Source organism: Leptodactylus fuscus, chromosome 10 (assembly GCF_031893055.1).
Source record: "Leptodactylus fuscus isolate aLepFus1 chromosome 10, aLepFus1.hap2, whole genome shotgun sequence".
Taxonomy (NCBI): domain Eukaryota; kingdom Metazoa; phylum Chordata; class Amphibia; order Anura; family Leptodactylidae; genus Leptodactylus; species Leptodactylus fuscus.
Window position 1 is genome coordinate 37,174,016 of NC_134274.1, and position 16,869 is coordinate 37,190,884.

The following is a 16,869-nucleotide window of genomic DNA, read 5'->3' on the forward strand; positions in this document are numbered from 1 at the left end:
AGAGCCAGCGCTGATTGGCCGAATTCCGTACTCTGGCCAATCAGCACTGGCTAATGCATTGTATTGGCTTGATGAAGCAGTGCTGAATGTGTGTGCTTAGCACACACATTCAGCTCTACTTCATCGGGCTAATAGAATGCATTGGCCAATCAGCGCTGGCCAATGCATTCTATTAGCGTGAACTGAGTTTGCACAGGGGTTCTAGTGCACCCTCGGCTCTGCTACATCAGATTGCTACATCTGATGTAGCAGTGCCGAGTGTGCATCAGATGTGTAGTTGAGCAAAACTGACTCAGCACTGCTAAGTCTGCATTCGCATAGGAATGCATTGGCCAGCCTTCGGCCAATCAGCGCTGGCTCTGCCGGAGGAGGCGGAGTCTAAGGTCGGACCTGAATGGAGACTGGTGTGGAGCGATCTTAGACTCCGCCTCCTCCAGCAGAGCCAGCGCTGATTGGCCGAATTCCGTACTCTGGCCAATCAGCACTGGCTAATGCATTGTATTGGCTTGATGAAGCAGTGCTGAATGTGTGTGCTTAGCACACACATTCAGCTCTACTTCATCGGGCTAATAGAATGCATTGGCCAGCGCTGATTGGCCGAATTCCGTACTCTGGCCAATCAGCACTGGCTAATGCATTGTATTGGCTTGATGAAGCAGTGCTGAATGTGTGTGCTTAGCACACACATTCAGCTCTACTTCATCGGGCTAATAGAATGCATTGGCCAATCAGCGCTGGCCAATGCATTCTATTAGCGTGAACTGAGTTTGCACAGGGGTTCTAGTGCACCCTCGGCTCTGCTACATCAGATTGCTACATCTGATGTAGCAGTGCCGAGTGTGCATCAGATGTGTAGTTGAGCAAAACTGACTCAGCACTGCTAAGTCTGCATTCGCATAGGAATGCATTGGCCAGCCTTCGGCCAATCAGCGCTGGCTCTGCCGGAGGAGGCGGAGTCTAAGGTCGGACCTGAATGGAGACTGGTGTGGAGCTATCTTAGACTCCGCCTCCTCCAGCAGAGCCAGCGCTGATTGGTCGAGTTCCGTACTCTGGCCAATCAGCACTGGCCAATGCATTTCTATGGGGAAAAGTTAGCTTGCGAAAATCGCAAACTGACAGGGATTTCCATGAAATAAAGTGACTTTTATGCCCCCAGACATGCTTCCCCTGCTGTCCCAGTGTCATTCCAGGGTGTTGGTATCATTTCCTGGGGTGTCATAGTGGACTTGGTGACCCTCCAGACACGAATTTGGGTTTCCCCCTTAACGAGTTTATGTTCCCCATAGACTATAATGGGGTTCGAAACCCATTCGAACACTCGAACAGTGAGCGGCTGTTCGAATCGAATTTCGAACCTCGAACATTTTAGTGTTCGCTCATCTCTAGTCATTACTAGAGATGAGCGAACACTATGTACAATGTACATTTTTTTCCTATCAGTATGTTTTAGTAGAATGAGAGGAAATCCATGCAAACATGGGAAAAACATACAAACTCCTTGCAGATTTTGTTCCTGGTGCGATTCGAGCCCAGGACTCCAGTGCTGCAAGGCTGCAGTACTAACCACTGAACCACCATGTTGCCCTTCCAATAACATTATGACATGCAGAGCACCAAGATTTTTCACAACTCCTATATGGAACAACCAGGATTACCAAAAAGAGAAATGGGGCCAAGACTGGTATTTAACGGGGGCCCCAAAGATCAGATATTTATCGCAAACAGGTTATGGATAGGTAATAAATGTATGACAAAACAAAAACCCAATAATACTAAGGAAAAATACTCATATCACAAGGCTGCTAGAAAATGAATTCCAAGATGGGCAACACGGTGGATAGCACTGCAGCCTTGCAGCACTGGAGTCCTGAGTTCAAATCCTGCCAGGAACAACATCTGCAAAGATTTTGTATGTTCTCCCAGTGTTTGCATGTATTTCCTCCCATTCCACAAAGAAACACTGATAGGAAAAAAAAAAGAAAATGAATTCCAAGTGTTCAAATCAAATACCTTAGCCGTCCATCAGCAATACTGCCTTTGTCCACTTTCGTTACAAAAATGCCGCTATCTCCTGGAAAAAAAGACTCACTAACTCCATCGGCCACATCAAATCCTAGAGCTTTCAGGTCCATGTCTTCCTGCAAAAAAATAACAATGTGCGCATACCATGAGCAAACTACATTTTTGGGGTTTTTTATTCCATACATATATTTTTAGACATTTATGTTGCAATTTTATTTTTTGTCTTCTATATACAATATACGAGATATACAATAAACCAAGATATTTCCTAAAATTCTTAAAAAACATGTTTAATATAAAACCTGAATTTAAACAATAGGTCATTTCTTGGTAACACTTTCCCTTTCGTTTCAAGGTGAAGTGTGTAGAATGAAATGATCTATGATGGCACAAGAGAGTAGTGCCAAAATGTGGGCACCAAAACTATGGTCTCTCATTTATTACCTCTTGGACGGTTGAGTCCGAGTATTGTCTTACCCGATCACGCTCAAATTCCACCACTTCAGTCTCCCATTCCAACGAGTCTGTGTCAATAGCAGAGTCGTGAGAACTATGGGCCATGAGTTGCCGGAAGCGGGCTTCTTTCTCAATCTGGTTTTCCATCTTTTCTCTGAAGGGAGATATTGAAGAACAATTGTGATAAAAGTAATTCATTCAAGTACTACGTTTACTCGACAGGTCGTCCAATGGCGGCTGATACTTAATAGAGTAAGGCATAAAAGAATTATAGAGGAATTTCCATCTTGGCTGTTAAAACTATATCCAAAGTATATGCCATAAACACCTGATAGATGGGGTCCCTAACCCTGGCACCCACAAATATCGTGAGAACGGGGGCCCCATTCCCAGACCCATGAGCCTCTCTAGGGACTTGTGCATGTTATGTCCTCTCTCATTCATTTGCGGTTGGTAATATTGTACATACAACAAAACGTCCTGTAGTCAATGGGCTAGCATTCCTGCAAGCAGCGGTTTATCCATTGCACACATACCTGCCATATACATAATAGCAGGGTATTGCAAGCTGTGGCCCTTTCTAACAGATGACTTAAAGGGTCGGGCCCCCTCCAATCGGATACTCTGATCGCCAATGGGGAGGATAGAACTTTATCTGTTCTATATGCATTTTTGGAGAATGAATTTACTAATAATTCTGAGAAGTTTGCAATGCTAAACAATGCACATTTGTGGTCACTGAACCAAGCAATAGACAGACAGCCTGCTATGTAGCTACTAAAACTCACTTCAATTCCTTCAGTTCTCTTGTAGCATCGTTCTTTTGTTTCCGCATGTCATCCAGGTTTCTCAGGGCCTCTGCTAGTTCGCTAACCGCGCGGTCCCGCTCTCTGCGTAAGTTATCACACAGGGTCCTGACCAAACATAAGTAATAATCATTAATACCCTTAATAACTATCATATAATACAGCTGTAACTTTGGCATAAACCCCTCTCGGCATGTAGTGTATATAACAGGAGTCATTGATTGAGGAGAGACAAAAGTGACAACCCTAGTGACTTTAATGTGTAACTAACACCAAGGCAACAAAAAGGAACATATAGTCGGGTCCTTGTAATTTCAGATACCAGAAAGGAAAAAAATAGAAATCTTGGAGCAACTCAAAGAAAATCAAGTGAAAAAAAACTGTTACAATGCAATACAATACATGTACCAAGTTTTACACTGATCAACAATCCACATGATAGGAAATAAAGATGTTAAGAGTGAGGCTGGTCTTACACGACCATATTGAATGTACGGTCCGCAAGTTGCTGATCAGCAACATAGACTCCGCAGATGTCCGTGACCTGCCGCACTCGCCCATAGAGTTCTATGGGCGAGTCCGTGCAGTGCCGCAATTCATGGCCATTACGGAAATGTTCTATAAATTGCGGACCACGGTTGCGGCCCGGACACACCAAGGATAAAATAAGAGGCTGCATTGAATATAATGTATCCGCAAATGAAAACCCTCAATTCCGGATCATTTGCGGACTTACATTACGGCGTGTAAGACCAGCCTGGGGGTCCAACTGCTGAGCACTCTAATGATCGCAAGAACAGGGGTCCCTTGTCATGCAGCTCCATTCATCTTTATGGGACTGTGCGGATGTGAACAAAGAACTGTCAGACTCCCATAGTCAAACAGAATAAGATTGAAGTGTAAAAACTTGGTGCAAACCTTTAAGGTGCCCATACAGCTTCAACCTGACTTCCCTATAAACTTTGACTGACTTAATGTGTGGTCCATAATCAAACATAAAGGTTGCGGCATGATAAAATTCAACACTTATGATCCCTCCTAAACCATATACAATCAGTCTTGAAAGAGATGGAAGGCCATATAAGACAGTCGCTTGCTGAAACTCAACAATTGCTGATATTGTTACAACATACAAAGTTATAAAACAAAGTATCAATCCCTTACCGGATACTCTCTCTCTCAGCTACAATCTTGTCCCTCTCCTGGAAGGCCCAATCTCTCCTGCACTTGGCGACCTCGGCTTCCTGGGTGGCCTCTTTCAGCTCATGGGTCATTGCTTCATACTGTTTTCTCAGCACCTCTATCTCTTTGTTGGCTCTTTCCATGTCCAGAGTTGCAGAATCCTGAATCTGAAATAAGTCAAGGCCACATATAGAATTACAAAGGTGAAATACAGGCAGTAATATAGTACAGTACTTTCATAGTGTCAGCATACTCTGCAGCGCTGTACAAGGTTTATCACCACTCATAGCTGCCCCGGATCCCATTGTAGTTCACAGTTTAATATATCTTCCCCAAATGCACAAATAAATGCAAGTTCAATTTCAGAATAAATAAGTCTCTAAGTATGGTGTTTGAAGTGTGGGTTGAATATAAAAAGACCTATACAAACACAGAGATGAACATCCAAACTCCAAGTAAAGACTATGAAGTCCTATTTCTCATGGAAGGAAATGCCAAATACAGGACCCTTAAAAGGGAACCCATCACCAGGTTTAAGGCCTCATAGCCTTATGCAGCTGAGGTTTATGGCCTTAAAGGGATCCTATCATTGGATACCCTTTTTTTCTCGATAACATGTTGGAATAGCCTTAAGAAAGACTATTCGTCTCCTACCTTTAGATGTCTTCTCTGCGTCGCCGTTCGGTAGAAAAACGGGTTTTCTTCGGCATGCAAATGAGTTCTCTCGCAGCACTGGGGGCGTCCCCAATGCTGCGAGAGAACTCTTCAGTGACACCTCCATCTTCTTCAGGAGCCAGCCTCTTTACTCGTCTTCTTCTGTCCTGGGTTTTCAATTTTTTAGGCCTCGGGCAGAGCCGACTGCGTATGTCCGGGCCACAAGAAAATGGCCACTTACACTGTAAGCTATGTAAGCGGCCATTTTCTTGTGGCCCAGGCATGCGCAGTCGGCTCTGCCCGAGGCCTAGAAAATTGAAAACCCAGGGCGGAAGAAGACGTGTGAAGAAGGAGGGTTCCTGAAGAAGATGGAGGCGGCGCGAGATTTCTCTCGCAGCATTGGGGAGGCCCTGAGTGCTGTTTGAGTGCTGGGGCCCGCCCCCAGTGCTGTGAGAGAACTCATAAGCATACCAAAGAAAACTCGGTCTTCTACCGAACGGTGGTGCGGAGAAGACATCTAAAGCTAGGAGAAGAATAGCCTTTCTTAAGACTATTCCGACGTGTTATCGAGAAAAAAAAGGGTATTCCAATGATAGGATCCCTTTAAGTCTGCAAAATTCAGTCCCATCTATTCCTCATTAACAATTTTAACTACTTGCAATGTGATCATCTGTTAAGTCTTTAAGTTGTCTGATATCAAGATCGGAGCATGTTCAAGAAGGACGTAAAAGAATTCACTATGTTACGAAATCAATGTGTATACAGAATCTTGGCAGGCACCTGTCTAGCTTGATAGTACTCTCTTAGTAAGTGGTCCCTCTGTATGATGGCCTCTGTCCTCTCCTTCCTTGCCACATCCCGTTCCTCCTTCACAGTCTCAATGTCTTTACAGGCTTGGTCCAGTTCCTTTTGGGCTTCTGCTTTGTCCTTCACTTCATGGCAATATTTCTCTAAGAGCTCGTTCCTTTCGAAAATGGCTCTATCCCGTTCCACCAGGGCAGAGTTTAGCTCCTACGTGGGAGAAGATGGGGTAAGCAAAAGGTACTGCAAAAATTAATTTTAACAATTTTTTGCTCTCAATTACTCTCATATCTACAGCCGTCCACAAATTCCTTTTGATAGTCGTTTCAGTGTTATATTGGAGGCATCTCCAACCCAAAAGCCATGTGGGCAGTATTTTTTTTTGATATTTGGTTTGTATATCATTCCTCTCTATGCAAGTTTTCATACCAATCTATAACTGTGCAGTGTGCTCTGACCAATATCTTCCCTGCTGATACCCACACCCCTCCCCTCAAGGCATGGGCCATAAACATACACATTGCATGAAAATTTTCAGAGGATTGGTCAACCATCTAATGTGTATGGGGGTGTTGCAACTTTCACCACAAACACAGTTTTCAGAGAAAAGATGGACTGAGAATGTTGATTTTCAACCTGCCCAACCCGTTTGTTCACCAAAAGATGTCTGACAATAGCTTATTCACCTCTACCTATACAGAAAAGACGCATGCTTGTGCAAGTTGAGCATGCACGGGTATGTGGGGAGAAGGATTGGCAGTCAGTTGATAATATCTAAGCGGTATGGCCACCTTTACATAAAGAGACAGACAAGCGTTGCAGCACCACACCCCTCCTCCCCCACCCATAGAGGAGAAGCATTTTTAGTGACCAGGCTGCTGGACAGTGCATTTCTCCCTGATAAGATACTTTTCCATACATGTACTACAGATTTATATCCTTGACAGAAGACATCTTTTATTGTTCCCCATCATGCACATTCCATCTTCTATTTGACATATCTGCACAAGTACCTGTCTAAGTGCTTCCATTTCCTCACTTGCAACTCTCTTCTCACTTGATGTATTCTTCAGCCTTCCTTGCGCTAGCTCAAGTTCAGTTTGCATCTTATCCATTTCCTTAATGACTTGGTCTCGCTCGCTCATAATTAATCGATATTCATTAAACACAGAGTCTCTCTCCTCTTTGTATTTTTCCGCATCCTTGACCGCTTTAAGTTGCATGGTTTTAAAGCGCGTGGCCTCGGCCTGCAGCCGCTCAATCTCCCTTTGCAGCTCCTTGTTCTGCAGGGTGGCCTTGTTTAGTTCCTGCTGGATGGAATCGTACCTGTGTAAATTAGAAAACCCATCTTAATACTTTGTGGTCAAGTCAGTCAGCCTAAAAACACAATATATTAAGGTAAGATCCATTATTTCTGAATACATGGTACAAATGCGGAGGAATCTTTAAAGTGAATCTCCATTTCTATCTGTTGACTTGGGTATCAGTGTCAGCAATCCAAGACAAGAGGTGTCAATAGTATAAAAGGGTTCCGACCTGCTGATTTCATATACCAGACAGACAGATGCATATGGAGACAATCACCTTCTCATAGAGGAAGAATATTGGTGCTGGAGATGTAACGCGCTGTCCCTCTGCTTCAGCAGCCCCTCCAGTTGTTTCTGAAGGCTTCTTTTCTCTTCTTCGCTCTGCTCCAATCTTCCCAAATCCAAATTGTGACTGGACACTTTCTCATTGTATTGTCTACGCAGGGAATCGTAATCCTTCTTCACGACTTCCAGCTTGTCTAAAGCAGTGTCGTATAACTTATTGATCAGCTCTGAAGAACCGTTCTGTTTCACAACCTATTATGTATAGAAAAAACTTAGTATTCGATGCAGGGACAGGCACAGCAGTAATACAGTAGGCGGTAGATGGAAAGGTTTGCTAATTTGTTGCTGTTCTACATAATCCTTAAATCATAGCTCCAATTAGAAAACCACTTCTCATAAATGAAGAATACAGCGGAACATAAGAAACCTTGTAATATATCTTATGAAACAAAATGATTCTTCCTCCATCTATCAGATACTTATCTCTAATAGGGACTGTATCCAACCTCACACAGAGAAGTCTATGGAGAGGGGAGAAAGCTGTCGCTGGATAATAATTCCTCATTGCTCATTCTGTATAGTGGTAGAGAATTATTTTATTTGTGTGTCTTTTCCAGCAGCCTCTCACCTCCTTTCCAAAAGCTTCTCTATAAGAAGTAACTCAGCCTGATAAGTGGAGAAAGCAGCATTTTTCTTTTTCTGAATCAGAACAATTTTATTGTTTTCATACTCCTCTTGCTCCAACATTTTTACAGACACATAAAAAAAATCAATGACATACTTCACAAAAATAAAGCAAACCAATAACAAGGACAAGGGTACATTGATAAGCAAATACACATATTTGTAGACAGTTCCCAGACTCGTTCATGTATCGGTATTCGGTATGTGGGTGTAAAGTGGAGCAACTCTATTCATGCCTATGGTATCACAGGAAGGACCCGGGGCTAAATACTAAAGCAGCGAGGTAGTGTAAAAAGCAAACTGTACATCCATGACAGTTTAGCATGGTCTAGTCAGCCGCCTTTCACAGAAAACAGAGTGCCCAACCTCTGTCCCAAAGCACCCCCTGTAATCTCTTAAGGGAACCCCTCCTTAGGAGCAAATAAGGTCCAAAAGCAAGGCCCTGGATGATAGTCTCGGCACACCCAGCCATGGCCCCCATATGCCCTCACACAGCCTGTGCATTTTGCTTCAGATATTCAAGTTCTAGTCTGATGAAAGCTTAGTGCACAGTTCGGGCTAGTTCACACGGGGCACGGGACCGCGTATTTTGGTCCTGATTTTGATGCGGGAAGCCGCGTCAAAATAGGACCTATATGCACCTGCCGCGGCTTCCCGCTCCAGAGTAGTACCAAATGAATGGGTCTAGTCCGGAGGCCGACACCAGGGCCGAATCAGCCACGGAATCCGCCTGAAGAAAGGGCAGCTCGCTTCTTTTTTCAGTGAGCCGGAACATACCGCTCACAGAAAAAAGGAAGCTAGTGGTCTGCATAGACCTCTATAGTGAGGGGTCGGATTCCGAGGCGGATTCGGCATCAAAATCCGCCCCCTCTTGCCCCGTGTGAACGAGCCCTTCTAGTGAACTGTACGAGAGATTTCGCTTTGATAAGATATATTACTGAGTTTCTTAGATTTGCTAGTACTAATGATTTTTGTTAACTTTGTTGCAAAGTTTGTGACCATTCAGCAATGTAATAAATTTCCATTCTGAAATATACAAGATAAACATACTCAAATAGATCTACAGTATATGTGGTACTTTGTTTGCATTTATCAAGCAGCGAGCGTGTTGCCAGCTAGGGTAATACTGTGCACACACATCATTATGGATTTGTTAAATACTAAGTCAATGTCAGATTAATTGCTATAGTAAGCTCTTTCTACGCCGGCGATACAAATAATATGGCCGTTGGCCAAATGCTTATTCATCTGACAGCTGTCTCTTCTGACTCCCCCATAAGCATGTACTCTTGGATCAGTCAAGCATGGATGTTTAGTGCCATAGGGAGAAGGGGGAATAAGTTACTGCCACAACAGTTTATCTCCCGGGGGTATATAAAAATCCAACATGTTCTTGTTTTTTGTGACAGACGGAGGACAATTGTGTTGACAGCCTACATATTAAATTATATGTGGGATGAGCCAACAGTTGTCTGATGTGCAGGGCCGGTCTCAGAAGTCATAAGGATAATAGTAATTGTTTATTCCACATTGCTCCAACCTTCTTGTGTCATGCACCAAGATAAAAAGCACCCTATGAAAACATGTTTTGGCACATGCTTGTTAAAGGGATTACAGGGGGTTAAAGGGGTTGTTCCATCACAAGGATATTATCTATACTGCTTGTTAATGTGGATGTAAGACTTTTCCTTAAATACATTGCTTCAGCAAAACTGCTTTGTTTGTCCACTATCTTACTTTATTCACTTCATTATTGACACAGCCCTTGACTTATCTGCTCAAAAGTCAAGTGATGTATCTGCTGCTCTCAGGGGGGGGGGGGGCTAAGTGCACGGGAGCGAGCCTGTGTATCTAGCTATTCCTGTGTCTACACCATGTGACCTAGGTCCTGCACTCAGATAGGGGAGAGGAGCTGCTTTCATTTTTGAACTTGTCTTCTGTTCTCCCAGTTATCAGGCTAGCTAACTGATTTGTGTTCATTATGGCAGAGACAGGCAGTCTCTGTATGTAACACAGAATGGAGTTGCTGCTGCCTGTACTTCATAGTCCAATATGGGTGGGCGGAGCTACATGCGAATTTTGGGGTGGAGCTAAACGGCAGGTTGCATGTGAAACCCCGCCCACCAAATGATGCAAGAAACCAGGAAGAAAGAAGATTTTACAGCAGTGAAGACTGGTGAGTATGCGACGTGGGAATACCCCTTTAAAGGGGTAATTTATTTGTTAAAAATAAATAATAATAATAATTTAAAAAAGAGAATGAAAAATACATTTTACTTGTACCGATCCCAGTCTGGGTTCTTCCAGCGGTTTCTCCTTGCCTGGGTTCTTCCAGCAGTTTCTCCTTCCTAGTCCTTTTGCACACACAGGAAGTGACTGATTAGCTCTGATTGGCCGAGATGCACTTCCTGTGAGTCGTGATGTACCAGGAAGCAGAAGCCAGATTGGAACCCAGGAGAGGTGGGGGAGGAGTGAGGACTCCTTAAAGATCCTTCACACAGCCCAAGGTAAACTGGGCAGGAGACAAGTTATTGTTAATACAATTACAAGACTCCATATAGTTGACATTTCATCGGCAGCATATCCTCTCCGTGTTTGCTCATGTGTCTGTTTACATAGGCTAGCTCAGGAATGATCATAAATGTAAGGACTTGTTCATTCAATCAGCAGCCCTTGTACATGGTTTACTTGCAAATCTTGAATCGAAAGCTAAGAAGCTCACTTCAAAGTCAGGTTCATTTACCATTTTGGAATTTTAGGGATTTGCTAAGTAAGCTATCCTGCAAGCAAACACACAGCTAGTAAGTCGTAATGCAATGATGTCAGTACGGAGTAAAGAGCAATCTGTTCCTACAGCAGGTGCTTATGTTGAATTATACTAATTTGGGTTTTTGCACACATACATGACAAGTGCCGGCACAATGACTCATGTGTTTATACTCCATAGGAACACAAGGAAAGGTTACCAGTTGCTGCTGCCTGCGCAGTTCCGAGATCTCCTTCTGATCTGCCTCGTGCATTCTCTTCAGATCTTGGCAGGATTGTTGAAGATGGGTGAATTCCCGCTGTAGCTGGGCGTGTTTCCTGCGCAGACTCTCGCTATCCTCTTGTAGTTGTGTTTGGTCACTTAAAACACGGCTGTGCAAAGTACTGAAATGGACAAAAAAAGAAAATGTGAGGTCAGAGGTCATTACTAAAATGGCAGGGGAATTGCTCTAGGAATTGCATTTAGTCATCCATTTGTACCTTTTTCCAAAAATACATTTCTCCACAGATGCAACAGAACTGTCTTTAATGGCTGCTTAACCCTTTCATGACGCAGCCCATTTCGGCATTCAGGATGTTGTGCACTTTGGTTGTTTCTACTATTCCATCTCCTTTTTTTGTATTGCCACAATTTCGGGGTTCATATATTGTATAGGAAATATGTAACATTTTTCATGGCGGCATGGAATAGGAATAAATTGCTTTGATACAATTTGTGTGGGGCGGTGGGGAGGTTGCGGTTTTTTTGGCATGTATTTGATACTTTTAATGGTTTTTCCTTTTTTGCACAAGAAAATCACAAAAAAAACCAACTACCTTTTTTCTTTGATCTATAACTGTTTTGTTGTCCCACTGACTGCAATGTGTGAGGACTTGCTTTCTACAGCTTGGCTTCAAGTTTTCATGGGAGACACACTGAGACACATAAGACTTTTTGACTGCTTTTTAGGTTATGGCCATACGTTGTTCAAACACAGAGTTTTTGACCATAGCGGAAAGCATTACATATTACAGTCGCAGCAAAGTGAATATGATTTCATCTAATTTCTAATTAATAATGTCCAATTTAATAATTAAACATGCTTTACTACATGCGGCCTTAGTTTTTTTGAGGGCGGAGAGAGCAAGCATTTGCAGTTTATGCTTCAAAATACATCAGCGGTGTCTGGCTGCTACTGCTTGGAAAGATGGTGTTGGATGCAGTCAGAAAGAACAGGGCAGGGAGCCAACCCAAGTTGCCAGGGCCAATTTTCTACTCACCATCACCATGGAGAAGAATTCTAGAAGGGGAATAAATACTTTTAGAAGGCCCCAGTGGCGTAACTAGGAATGGTGGGGCCCTGTGGCGAACTTTTGACATGGCCCCACACCCTTCCTGACCGACTTTACCGACCGACCCCCCGCCGCATTCCTGCGTGCTCTATTATGCCCCATAGTGACCCCTGGACACAGTATTATACCCATAGTGGCCCCTGCACACAGTATTATGCCTTATAGTGGCCCCTGCACACAGTATTATGTCCCATAGTGACCCCTGGACACAGTATTATATCCATAGTGGCCCCTGCACACAGTATTATGCCTTATAGTGGCCCCTGCACACAGTATTATGCCCCATAGTGGCCCCCGAACACAGTATTATGCCCCATAGTGGCCCCCGAACACAGTATTATGCCCCATAGTGGCCCCTGCACACAATATTATGCCCCATAGTGGCCCCTGCACACAGTATTATGCCCCATAGTGGCCCCTGCACACAGTATTATCCCCCATAGTGGCCCCTGCACACAGTATTATGCCCCATAGTGGCCCCTGCACACAGTATTATGCCCCATAGTGGCCCCTGCACACAGTATTATCCCCCACAGTGGCCCCTGCACACAGTATTATCCCCCATAGTGGCCCCTGCACACAGTATTATCCCCCATAGTGGCCCCTACACACAGTATTGTAACCCATAGTGGCCCCTGCACACAGTATTATCCCCCATAGTGGCCCCTGCACACAGTATTATCCCCCACAGTGGCCCCTGCACACAGTATTATCCCCCACAGTGGCCCCTGCACACAGTATTATCCCCCATAGTGGCCCCTGCACACAGTATTATCCCCCATAGTGGCCCCTACACACAGTATTGTAACCCATAGTGGCCCCTGCACACAGTATTATCCCCCATAGTGGCCCCTGCACACAGTATTATCCCCCACAGTGGCCCCTGCACACAGTATTATCCCCCATACTGGCCCCTGCACACAGTATTATCCCCCACAGTGGCCCCTGCACATACTATTATGCTCTGTTGTGGCCCCTGCACACGGTATTATGCCCCACTGTGGACACCCATGAACAATTATTATAGTCTGAGACCCCAGAGTATAATAATCGGAGTCCCGGGGGATACAAACATAAAAAAACCACTGTTACTTACCTATCTCCAGTTCCGCTGCAGACTTCGGTGGTGTTGGCCATCTTTAATAACGTACTGACGTCACATGACCCGGGATGCAGGCCCCGGTCATGTGACGTCAAACAACTAGGCCCGAAGCCTGCCAGGAGCGTGGAAAGGTAGCTAACACGTTTATTATGTTCCTTTACCTAGACTTTGGGAGATTTTTTATTTTTATAAATAGAGACCAGTCTCAGGCTTATCAAAGCACCTTTAAAGGGATCCTATCATTAAAAACCTTTTTTTTCTCGTTGACATGGTGGAACAGCCTTAAGAAAGGCTATTCTTCTACTACCTTTAGATGTCTTCTCCGCGCTACCGTTCAGTATATAATCCATTTTTCGCCGGTATACAAATGAGTGTCCCCAATGCTGCGAGAGAACTCTCCAGTGTCGCCTCCATCTTTTTCTTCAGGAACAGGTCTTCTTCGCGTCTTCTTCTGGGGGTTGGCTTCAAACTTCTAGGCCTCGTGCCTAGAGCAAAGCCGACTGCGCATGCCCACCGGCCACAAGAAAATGGCCGCTTACACAGTATTGTAAGCAGCCATTTTCTTGTGGCCGGCAGGCATGCGCAGTTGGCTGCCTGAGGCCTAGTAATTTGAAGCACCCGCCGGAAGAAGACGCGAAGAAGACCCGTTCCTGAAGAAGATGGAGGCGGTGCTGGAGAGTTCTCTCACAGCATTGGGGACGCCCCCAGTGCTGCGAGAAAACTAATTTGCATACCGGCAAGAAACAGGATTTTAACCGAACGGCGGCGCGGGGAAGACATTGAAAGGTAGGAGAAGAATAGCCTTTCTTAAGGCTAGTCCGTCGTGTCAACCAGAAAAAAAAAAGGTTTTTAATGGTAGAATCCCTTGGCAACCAAGATGTTTTATGTGTTTTGTTTTTTTTTTGCAAGGATTTCAATGCCTTGCCTGTCAGTATTAAACACATATCCTCTACTTACTGATAGAAATCTGCCTCTTTCGCAGCCTCTTCACACTTTTTAAGTGCTTTGGAGTGCTGGCTCTGTAACGCCTCCAGTTCTGACATGGCCTTCATGCACTGCACCTTCAATCGCTCATAGTCTGGAGTAAGTTTGGGGCTTGGTCTGGGCAAAAATAATTACCAAAATATTTCATGTCTTCAACATCATCATCACAACATGTACTGTACAAGGACCAAATACTGACATATGAACAATGGTTATGTCATTTTGTCTGTGGTTACCTGCAGTCATCAAACGTTGACCCGGGTGAGGACAAAGCCAGTCGTTTCCGAAGCTCATCTCTCTCACGTGTCACTTGTCTCAGCTGTGTCAGTATAGTGTCTAACTTCTCGCTCATAAGACGCCCATCAGTGGTAGATAAAGGAGGGGAAGAGGCCTTATTCGTTGTACCTACAAAATTTAGACATTATTCATTTAAAAAAGTATTCAACGTGACATCAAGGAAGAATAGAATTTGCTGTTAGCCTTAGATCAGAAATAAAAGATGGTCATATACTGTATGATTGCAAACAAGGAAGTTCTGGAGGAAGTTCAAGGAACAGTTCCGACCAAAACAAGCAACACACCAACTGGATAACTGATACTATTAAAAAATACTTTTTTCACGTACAATGGACAGATAATACTCATATAGCAACCTGATCGTGAAATTTGCTCAATCAAAGATCGGGATCCGATCTTACCCAATCGCTCAACCCTATTCCTGACATTATTACATATTTTATTTTTCAAGCGTTTGAACCCTAGAAGATGCAAGAAGGAAAGGAAGGTTTTGCTTTTTTTTGTTGACTGAGATTGTCACTACAATGGAGACATTTGTTGTCAATAGCAATGCAGTTGGTAGCGATACTTTTATTTAGTCATCGTGGTTTATTATGGCCTTTAAAATATCCTAAACAAGTGAGTAATAACAGACTTACAACACGACCGCTGGATTCATGCACACCTACACACAGCGCTGATATTCCAACGGGTGAATCAGGCAGACATATGTACTACAGGGCCGCTGCCAGAATTATACACACGTGTGCTCAACACAATGGAAATAATGCTGGTGGGATTTTAATAATGATGGCCTATCCTTCAATATAAGATCAGTGGGGATGGGGGGGTCTGACACAAGAGTCCACACCAATATGTATGTCTGAAGAGACCGTCATGGCCTCTCCACTGAATATCATGTATGGCCGCTGCTCCCAGCAGCTGATCTGCGTGGGATCCTGGGTACTGGATAAGGAGAGGTCATCAATATTTAACTCCAAAAATTTCCTTTAATATAATATACACACACACCACTTATAAGAAAAATAATAGTTTAAAGGGGTTGTGCAGGAGCCAAAAACATGGCTGCATTAAAGGGATCCTATCATTAAAAAGCAATTTTTTGTGACTAACACATAGGAATAGCCTTAAGAAAGGCTATTCTTCTCCTACCTTTAGATGTCTTCTCTGCGCCGCCACTCGGTAGAAATCCTAGTTTTTGTCTGTCTGCAAATGAGTTCTCTCGCAGCACTGGGGGCGGTCGCCAGCGCTCAAACAGCACTGGGGGTGTCCCCAATGCTGCGAGAGAACTCTCCAGCACCGCCTCCATCTTCTACAGGAACGGGCTTTTAACGCGTCTTCTTCGGCGGCGCTGGAGAGTAGTCTTGCAGCATTGGGAACACCCCCAGTGCTGTTTGAGCGCTGGGGACTGCCCCCATTGCCACGAGAGAACTCATTTGCATACCGATGAAAACCGGGATTTCTACCGAATGGCGGCGCGGAGTACACATATAAAGGTAGGAGAAGAATAGCCTTTCTTAAGGCTATTCCTACATGTTAGTCACAAAAAATTGCTTTTTAATGATAGTATCCCTTTAAGTGTAATGAATTGAAATGAATGGGACTGAGCTGCAGCGTGGCCGTGTGACCAATGGAGATTATGTCACTTTGTGAGAAGGAGAAAGCAGCCATGTTTTCGAAGTTTTGTAATACCCTTTTAACATGCTTAACTGATTTAGGGCAATGTGAACTATTCACACAACTAGTTCCCAAGAACACTATACTATATAAATCACATGTCACAGCTATCCCTCACTAATGTGACTAATAAGTATCATTGGATCAATCTTTCAGGTAACAAGAAACTGCACCAAAAAGCATCAACACTTCCTGCAGGTGTATCTATGCAGTTATATCCGCACCCTATCAACTCTCTGAATGCACCCTCAGAGGAACCGGCCTTCTACTCTATTAACAGTCCTAAACAATTTGCTAAATTTGGGGATCTAAGTGGCAAATGAATTACAATGTTAGTTTCCTTAGCAGCAAAAGGGTTAAATGATTACTGCATTAACAATTAGAGGGAGTCACAATAGCACAAGGCTCCCCGTCGCTCAGGTCCCGAGTAAAGGAGATCAGGAAGGCTAAAATTGTAGTTATACACAGAGACCGGAGGATCCCATTAACTATAACGACTGCAAGCAGCGAAGAG

The 16,869-nt window shown here is 44.0% G+C and overlaps 1 protein-coding gene across 3 annotated transcripts in view; it reads right to left on the bottom strand.

Moving 5' to 3' along the window:
* The window catches only part of DLG5 (discs large MAGUK scaffold protein 5), a 54,842-nt gene that overhangs the window by 25,280 nt on the left and 12,693 nt on the right, over positions 1-16,869 (bottom strand). For all 3 annotated transcript variants that reach the window (XM_075257898.1, XM_075257897.1, XM_075257896.1), the window contains 10 exons: positions 14,618-14,786; positions 14,355-14,498; positions 11,164-11,347; positions 7,506-7,765; positions 6,935-7,247; positions 5,901-6,131; positions 4,449-4,633; positions 3,267-3,392; positions 2,500-2,632; positions 2,011-2,138 (listed from right to left, as the gene is read on the bottom strand). In XM_075257898.1, the coding sequence (XP_075113999.1) occupies positions 2,011-2,138; positions 2,500-2,632; positions 3,267-3,392; positions 4,449-4,633; positions 5,901-6,131; positions 6,935-7,247; positions 7,506-7,765; positions 11,164-11,347; positions 14,355-14,498; positions 14,618-14,786 (1,873 nt within the window). The remainder of the gene's footprint in view (positions 1-2,010; positions 2,139-2,499; positions 2,633-3,266; positions 3,393-4,448; positions 4,634-5,900; positions 6,132-6,934; positions 7,248-7,505; positions 7,766-11,163; positions 11,348-14,354; positions 14,499-14,617; positions 14,787-16,869) is intronic.